The 7965-nt window shown below is 57.4% G+C and overlaps 2 protein-coding genes across 4 annotated transcripts in view; one reads left to right on the top strand and one right to left on the bottom strand.

Annotated features, from left to right (window-relative positions):
* TNXB (tenascin XB) overlaps nucleotides 1-5008 on the top strand; it is a 62705-nt gene extending 57697 nt beyond the window's left edge. For both annotated transcript variants that reach the window (XM_023512932.1, XM_023512931.1), the window contains 13 exons: nucleotides 823-1131; nucleotides 1432-1767; nucleotides 2031-2153; nucleotides 2274-2417; nucleotides 2618-2737; nucleotides 2851-2994; nucleotides 3099-3229; nucleotides 3346-3478; nucleotides 3575-3726; nucleotides 3819-3915; nucleotides 4003-4164; nucleotides 4240-4403; nucleotides 4714-5008. In XM_023512932.1, the coding sequence (XP_023368700.1) occupies nucleotides 823-1131; nucleotides 1432-1767; nucleotides 2031-2153; nucleotides 2274-2417; nucleotides 2618-2737; nucleotides 2851-2994; nucleotides 3099-3229; nucleotides 3346-3478; nucleotides 3575-3726; nucleotides 3819-3915; nucleotides 4003-4164; nucleotides 4240-4403; nucleotides 4714-4815 (2117 nt within the window). In that variant the 3' untranslated portion in view covers nucleotides 4816-5008. The remainder of the gene's footprint in view (nucleotides 1-822; nucleotides 1132-1431; nucleotides 1768-2030; nucleotides 2154-2273; nucleotides 2418-2617; nucleotides 2738-2850; nucleotides 2995-3098; nucleotides 3230-3345; nucleotides 3479-3574; nucleotides 3727-3818; nucleotides 3916-4002; nucleotides 4165-4239; nucleotides 4404-4713) is intronic.
* A 12-nt stretch (nucleotides 5009-5020) lies between these two features.
* Nucleotides 5021-7965, bottom strand: part of LOC100963190 (steroid 21-hydroxylase) — a 4749-nt gene continuing 1804 nt past the window's right edge. Inside the window, exons 2-11 of one of the 2 annotated variants that reach the window (XM_023512933.1) lie at nucleotides 7367-7555; nucleotides 7190-7279; nucleotides 6921-7075; nucleotides 6725-6826; nucleotides 6539-6640; nucleotides 6348-6434; nucleotides 5978-6178; nucleotides 5571-5749; nucleotides 5384-5487; nucleotides 5021-5298 (exon numbers count right to left, since the gene is read on the bottom strand). In XM_023512933.1, the coding sequence (XP_023368701.1) occupies nucleotides 5051-5298; nucleotides 5384-5487; nucleotides 5571-5749; nucleotides 5978-6178; nucleotides 6348-6434; nucleotides 6539-6640; nucleotides 6725-6826; nucleotides 6921-7075; nucleotides 7190-7279; nucleotides 7367-7532 (1434 nt within the window). In that variant the 5' untranslated portion in view covers nucleotides 7533-7555 and the 3' untranslated portion in view covers nucleotides 5021-5050. Of the gene's footprint in view, nucleotides 5299-5383; nucleotides 5488-5570; nucleotides 5750-5977; nucleotides 6179-6347; nucleotides 6435-6538; nucleotides 6641-6724; nucleotides 6827-6920; nucleotides 7076-7189; nucleotides 7280-7366; nucleotides 7926-7965 lie in introns of those variants that run through there. The other variant, XM_003789288.3, reaches the window with a different exon arrangement.

The following is a 7965-nucleotide window of genomic DNA, read 5'->3' as shown; positions in this document are numbered from 1 at the left end:
GGAGGCAGGAGACTCGCTTGAGCCCAGGACTTGGAGGTTGCTGTGAGCTGTGATGCTACAGCACTCTACCCAGGGGGGCAGCTTGAGGCTCTGTCTCAAAAAAAAAAAAAATACTTAGGAGATCCTAGGTCCCTCCCTTCTTTCCAAATGGCTGCCATGGCCACGGTCTGTAAAGTCTCACCTCTGCCTTGGGGCAGCCCCAGAATCCTCTCTTTGGGAAGCAAGATAGAAAGGGAGCTGGGCATGGTGGTGCATGCCTATAGTCCCAGTAACTTGGGAGGCTGAGGCAGGAGGATCACTTGAGCTCAGGATTCCAGCCTGGGCAACATAGTGAGAGCCCATCTCTAAAAACCTTAAAAAATATGTCAGCCAAACACAGTGGCACACATCTAAAGGACCAGCTACTTGGAGGAGGCCAAGGTGGGAGGATCACTTGAGGCTAGGAGACTAGCCTGGGCAACATAGCAAGATCTTGCTTATAAAAAAAAAAAAAGAAAGAAAAGTTGGCTCAAGTGGCTAAGGCACCAGCCATATACACCTGAGCTGGCGGGTTCGAATCTAGCCTGGGCCCACCAAACAACAGTGACAGCTGCAACCAGAAAATAGCCGGGTATTGTGAGTGCCGGTAGTCTCACCTACTTGGGAGGCGAAGGCAGGAGAATCGCTTGAGCCCAGAGTTGGAGGTTGCTGTGAGCTGTGATGCCACAGCACTCTACCTAGGGAAACAGCTTGAGGCTCTGTCTCAAAAAAAAAAAAGAAAGAAAGAGGAAGGCTCCAAGGCACCACCCTCCTCAGCTTCTCCCCTGGGCTTCTCCCATGTAGCCCCAGAGGAGGACACAGCAGCACCAGAGACCCCAAAGCCCTCCGAAAAGCCCCACCTAGGGGTGCTGACAGTGACCGACACAGCCCCAGACTCCATACGCCTCTCGTGGAGCGTGGTCCAAGGCCCATTTGATTCCTTTGTGGTCCAGTATGAGGATACAGATGGGCAGCCCCAGGCCTTGCTTGTGGATGGTGACCAGAGCAAGGTCCTTATCTCAGGACTGGAGCCCAGCACCCCCTACAAGTTCTTCCTCTATGGCCTTCGTGAAGGGAAACGCCTGGGGCCTGTCTCAGCTGAGGGCACCACAGGTACCACCAGGCCTTGCTGGCCTCTTGTCTGTGACTTGGAAGGGTAAAAGGGGGTGACCAGAAGCAGTGGTGGCAGGGAAAGAGTGTGGGGATACCAAGGAGGGAAGCGGTGGACTATATCTGAGCAGCCCTTGACTCTACTCCAACAGCATCCTCTACCTCCTCCTCCAAGTCCCTGATTAGTTCCATTTTACAGATAGAGAATTAGAGGCCAGGGTGGGATAGCAGAAGTGCCCTGCCCCAGGTCACTAAGCTGATATTTCTGTCTCCAAACTCTTCTTTCCCACCTACTCCATACAGGGCCAGCTCCTGCTGGTCAGACCCCAGGGGAGCCAGGGCCCCGCCTGTCCCAGTTGTCAGTGACTGATGTGACCACAAGTTCACTGAGGCTCAACTGGGAGGCCCCACCCGGGGCCTTTGACTCCTTCCTGCTCCGCTTTGGGGTCCCATCACCCAGCACTCTGGAGCCATATCCGCGTCCTCTGCTGCAGCGGGAGCTGATGGTGCCAGGGACACGGCGCTCAGCCATGCTTCGGGACCTGCGTCCGGGCACTCTATACAGCCTGACACTGTATGGGCTGCGTGGGCCCCACAAGGCCGACAGTATCCAGGGCACCGCCCGCACCCTCAGCCCAGGTGAGGCTTCATGCTGGGCTCACGCACACACTGCCCCAAAGTAGGGGTCTTAGCACTTTGCAGAGTGGGACCTAGTGCCTCAGCCAGAAGGGAGAGTGGTAAATTGCTAGAGGTCTTGGAGGCATCTTCAGAGTGACTTGCATTCCTGGGGTCTAGAGGCAAAGAAGGGTGATGAGCTGGCCTGGAGCCAGAGCAGGGGCCGGGGCTCCTACTGTAGGAACTACATGCTCCTGCCCTTACTGTTGTTCCTTCCCCCTCCCCAGTTCTGGAGAGCCCCCGAGATCTCCAGTTCAGTGAAATTGAGGAGACCTCAGCCAAGGTCAGCTGGATGCCTCCACCATCCAGAGTGGACAGCTTCAAAGTCTCTTACCAGCTAGCAGATGGAGGTGACACCATTTTACCCATATCCTCATTTGCTTATATTTCTCCTGTCCCCTGCACTCTGCCTACCCTCCAGCTGCTCTGGGGTTCCCTGGGTAACTCCCCAACCCCCAACACATTTTCAGGGGAGCCACAGAGTGTGCAGGTGGATGGCCGGACCCAGATCCAGAAGCTCCAGGGACTGATCCCAGGTGCTCGCTATGAGGTGACTGTGGTTTCCGTGCGCGGCTTTGAGGAGAGTGAGCCTTTAACAGGCTTCCTCACTACAGGTGAGATGGACTGAGACCCCAGGCAAGAAGTGAAGACAAGAAAATTTGGGCATGGGTGGGGGGTGAGAAGAAGTAGGGAGAGGGAGAGGGAGAGGGTAAGGGAGGCATTGGAGTCTCTAATTGCAGACAAAAGGCCAGTGGAGCTTGGGGAGGTAAGGGGTAGGAGAGCAGCAGAGCTCTGAGCTCCTCCCCTTCTCCAGTTCCCGATGGGCCCACCCAGCTGCGTGCACTGAACTTGACTGAGGGGTCTGCCCTGTTGCACTGGAAGCCTCCCCAAAAACCTGTGGACACATATGACGTCCGCGTCACAGCCCCTGGAGGTGAGCAGGGCTGAAACCTTTGGAGGGGACTCATTCAGGAAGGGAGAGCAGGGACAGACTGGACTATGTCAGGGCATGGAGGGGCAGATATTGACACCCACCTGCACTCCCAGCCCCGTCTCTGCAGGGCTCAGCCCCAGGCAGTGCCGTGGACTACCCTGTAAACAACCTTGAGCTCCACACCAACTACACGGCAACTGTGCAAGGCCTTCGGGGCCCCAACCTCACCTCCCCAGCCAGCATAACCTTCACCACAGGTACAGTCTGTGGGATAGATAGGATGGGGGGTGAGAAGTGGACTGCTGCTCCAGGAACAAAGATGGGGCTCATCCCTAGCTCCTCTTCCTATTTTACCTCTCAGGGCTAGAGGCCCCCCAGGACTTGAAAGCCAAGGAAGTAACTCCCCACACGGCCCTGCTCACTTGGACTAGGCCTCAAGTCCCACCCACAGGCTACCTGCTCAGCTTTGACACGCCTGGCGGACAGACCCAGGTGCCCAGCCCCTGCACTACTGACCAACTTCCCTCCTGGGCTGAACCCAGGAAGGGTTGACTCTGGCTATCCGGTGGGTCCCCACCTCCCTGACCTGCCCCTTGTCTGTCCCATAGGAGATCCTGCTTCCCGGAGGGGTCACCTCTCACCAGATTCTTGGCCTCTTTCCCTCCACCCCGTACAGTGCACAGCTCCGGGCCATGTGGGGTGAAAGCCTCACACCACCTGTGTCTACCTCCTTCACCACAGGTGCCTGGACACTGGGGCCTGCGGGTGGGTGCTGGGTGGGCAGCAAGAGCCTATGATTTGAAAAAAAGGATCAGCTCCTCACTCTTCTCTCCCTAGGTGGACTGCGGATCCCCTTCCCCAGGGACTGTGGAGAGGAGATGCAAAATGGGGCCACCACCTCAAGGACCACCACCATCTTCCTCAATGGCAACCGCGAGCGGCCCCTGAACGTGTTTTGCGACATGGAGACTGATGGGGGTGGTTGGCTGGTGGGTGGCATCAGGAATCCCAGGGCTCTGTGCAGGGCAGGGGCTGCTGCTCCAGGAGCCAGAGGTTGATGGTGCCCCTACCTGCTCCCCAGGTGTTCCAGCGCCGCATGGATGGACAGACAGACTTCTGGAGAGACTGGGAGGACTATGCCCATGGTTTTGGGAACATCTCTGGGGAGTTCTGGCTGGGTCAGTACTTCTCAGGGACTGGGGAACTAGGGATGAGATCAGGGCCCTCTAGACACCAGCTGATAAGGGCACACTCCCCACCTCCAGGCAATGAGGCCCTGCACAGCCTGACAAAGGCTGGAGACTACTCCATGCGTGTGGACCTGAGGGCTGGGGATGAGGCCGTGTTTGCCCAGTATGACTCCTTCCAAGTAGACTCCGCTGCAGAGTACTACCGCCTCCACCTGGAGGGCTACCAGGGCACTGCAGGTAAGGGTGGGCCACAGGGGCCGGAGGGTGGGGCCAGAGGGAGGTCCTCATCCCTCCTGCTTCCGCCCTTCCCAGGGGACTCCATGAGCTACCACAGTGGCAGTGTCTTTTCCGCACGTGATCGAGACCCCAACAACTTGCTTATCTCCTGCGCTGTCTCCTACCGAGGGGCCTGGTGGTACAGGAACTGCCACTATGCCAACCTCAATGGGCTCTATGGAAGCACAGTGGACCACCAGGTGAGGGGGCATCAGGCAGTGCAGAACCAGGGTGCCCTGCAATGTGACAGGACCCCCAGTTGAGTAGCCCGGTACCTCCAGGCCCTCATCTGTGAAGTGGAATAACAACGCTGACCTCACGGTGGTCTGGAGGACATGATTTATTAGCTGGAAAGGGCCAGCTGAGGAGTAAACCTCAATCCTTTGTAACTGAGGGTCAGAAAGGCAGCGAGGAGGGAGGTTGGTTGAGTGCTGGGAGTCCTTGGAAAGGGGCAGAGAGGAGCAGATAGGATTTGGGGCTCTGACTATCTCTTGACCACCCCTTTCCCAGGGAGTGAGCTGGTACTCGTGGAAGGGCTTTGAGTTCTCAGTGCCCTTCACGGAAATGAAGCTGAGACCAAGAAGCTTTCAGTCCCCAGCGGGAGGAGGCTGAGCTATCGTCCACCTCTCTCGCACCCCAGTATGACTGCCAAGCACTGAGGGGTCGCCCTGAGAGAAGAGCTAGGGGCCGCCTTAGCCACCCGGCCACCAGAAGAAACCTTCTCTGTCAGCGATCTCACAGCATCATGTTTACAGGGGGGAGGGGAAGGGGTTATATGGAAGCAATAAAGGAGAAACTGAGGCACATGGCTGGCGCTGGTCCTGCCCCATCACTGTTGCTGGCGCAGCTAGGGTCCCACGCCCCGGGGCTGCAGCCGCACTTGGAAAGGCTGTACCTTGAGGTTGGTGGTGAAGTAGGGCTGGGGCTGCAGAGAGGGCAGGGCACCTTCAGCTGGTGGCAGCAGTGTGAAGGCCTGCAGTAGTCGGGCCAGCACCACAAAGAGCTCCAGGCGTGCGAGCGGCTCACCCAGACACACACGGGCCCCGCACCCAAAGGCCAGCACTCTGGGGCTCTTTCCCGGCTTCAGGAAGCGGTCTGTGGACAGATGTGGAGGGTGTTAAGTGGCCACCAGGCCCGACCACTACTGCCTCTGCACATAGGCACATGGCAACATGCATACCTGGCCAAAACTCATGTGGCTGCTCCCAGACAGTGTCATCAAGGTGGGCACCTTGGAGATTGGGGATGACAACCGTGCCCTCGGGGATGTCATAGCCAAAGATGCTGAAGGAGGGTGGAGTTAGAGGCTGGCCCAGATCCTGCTGGGCTCAGGCCTTCCTCACTCATCCCTAATCCTCTAAAGTCACCTGCTGAGCTGCGTGGTGCGGTGGGGCAAGGCCAAGGGCACAACAGGCCGTAGGCGCAATACCTCCGCAATGGTGGCATTGAGCAAGGGCAGCCGCTCTCGGTCCTTGTAGGAGACCCAGGAGCCAGAAGCACTGGAGCCCAGTTGAAGATCTAGCTCCTCCTGTAGTCGCTGCTGAATCTGGAAGTGGTGATGTCCAGGGTCCAAGCCCTACCCCAGCCAGCCCATAGCTTCCTAGCTTCCAGCCACAGCCCCAGCAACCCAATGGAGACTTTGTGCCAATTAGGAGAGGGCAGCCCCTCTGGGCAAGCACAGCTTGACTCAGGGAGTAGTGCCCAGAGCTGAGCAAGTTGGTCCCTCACCCCACACCAGGCTTCCAGGAAGGAGTTTTGCTCCCCCAGGGAATACCTCAGGATGGTGAAGCAAGAAAGCCACAGCCCAGGAGAGGGTGGTTGCTGTGGTCTCAGTGCCACCAATGAGAAGGTCCACTGCAGCCATGTGCACGTGCCCTTCAAGGAGCTGTCCACTGCCCTCTTCCACTCTTGGCAGTGCCATCTCTTGGAGCATGTAGTCCATCATGTCCCTCCACTGTCCTGCCACCAGGCTCTCCTGCAGAGAGCAGGAGGAGTGGGCTGAGGGGCAGGCCTGGGGAGGGGTGTGGGACAGCAACAGGCCCAGAGCTGGGGGGATGCAGGAAAACCTGCCTCGTAGCAATGCTGGGGCCAGCAGCATCACCCACCATGGGCCCAGGGGAGTCTGATCCACACACAATCCCCACCTTGTGCCACCTCAGCTGCTTCTCTACAAAGTAGTCCCTCTTCTCTATAGTTTGCTGCAGCTTCCAAAGACCCGGATTGGGAAAGAACTAGAGAAGGGAACAAAAGAACTATAGCTGATTGGAAGAGGCCCATTCCTCCTCCCCAACCCCTTCTCCCAGGACACAGGAGTGTCTGGACTCTACATCCTCACCCTGAGAAAAGGAATTATGTCCAAAATTTGGATGGACCAGTGGTCCCAGATTTTCATCACCTCCTGGACCCAGTCGTAAAAGGCATGTATCAAGTTGTCCTCCTACCAGAAAAGGAAGGAATGCTTTCAATACAAGAGAGGATCAGGGAGAGGCTGAGGCTGGGCCTGAGGGCATGTGAGCATGACCTTGATCTTGTCTCCAAAGGTGAGGTAGCAGATGATGCTGCAGGTGAGGAAAGAGAATTCCTTCTGAATGGCCACAGGGGCGCTGGCCTGGGTTCTCAGGCGCTGTGGAAAAGGAGTGTGAGCTAAGTGGGCGGGGGGCAGGAGCTGCCAGGAGAGCTGAGGATAACCCAAGGTGGCTGTGGAAGCCCAGACTCACCTCAAAGAACTCCTGGGTCAGCTTCTCCACCACAGTCTCCATAGAGTTGCGAATGCCCAGCAACAGGGCTGAGCGGGTAAGTTTCTTGTGGGCCTTCCAGAGCAGGGAGTAGTCCCCTAGCGACAGGTCTGGGTAACCCTGAGATGCTAGCTTGTCTACAGGAAGAGTAAGGGGTGAGGGTGAACGCTGACCAAGGAAGCCAAGGGCCTGACCACCTTCTGCCTCCCCCAATTCCTGCTCCTTCCCTGAAGAAATGCCGTGGCCCTTACAGGACAGCATCTGGGGTCTGCCGGCAAAGTCCACCCACTTTCTGACCATGGCTTCCTCAATGGTCCTCTTGGAGTTCAACACCACCACATCTACGGGAGAAGCAGAGCAAAGTAGTCATCAGGGAGAGGACCCTACCACCCTCCCATGGTGGGGCCAGAGAGGGAGAGGGCACTCACACTGCAGCCCCAGGCGGAGCCTATAGATAGGCCCAAATTTCTGGGTCAGGCCAAGCAGATACACTGGCAGGTTGGGCCGCAGCAGGTGCAGGAATCCCGGGGCAAGAGGCGGGAGGTGGAGGCTCCTGAGCTTCCACTGGCCCCACAGCAGGCAGGCACCTGCCATCAGGGGCAGCAGCAGCAGCAGCCCTAGGAACAGCATGGCCAGAAACTGCACAAAGGCCCTGACAGGCCACTTATAGTACTCAGGTCCCAGCCATCCATCCTGCTGCTCAGACTATTTGGGGGCCTCCCTCAACTCCTGTCCTCAGGTCCCTTCCCACCATCCCGCCCACAGAATGACACATTTCTGGAATGGCACCAGTCCTATTGGCCTTGCAAAGTCCACATTTCAAAAAATTGACTATCCATCAAGAAGGAAGGAGAGGAAAAGCAACCCTGACCTTTTCTCCTGCAACCATAATCATCTTTCTGGCTCCACATCAATTATGGGAGCAAAAGTGCTCACCCCTGTCCAGGCCTCTGCCTCTACCCCTTTGGACCAGTTTGTCTCTGAAAAAAAATAGCAGTCCTGGCTCGGCGCCTATAGCTCAACCGGC

Source organism: Otolemur garnettii, unplaced genomic scaffold (genome assembly GCF_000181295.1).
Source record: "Otolemur garnettii isolate 467f Iridium unplaced genomic scaffold, OtoGar3 scaffold00031, whole genome shotgun sequence".
NCBI classification, from domain to species: domain Eukaryota; kingdom Metazoa; phylum Chordata; class Mammalia; order Primates; family Galagidae; genus Otolemur; species Otolemur garnettii.
Note: the sequence above shows the minus strand (reverse complement) of the source record. Positions and strands in the feature narration are given on the sequence as shown.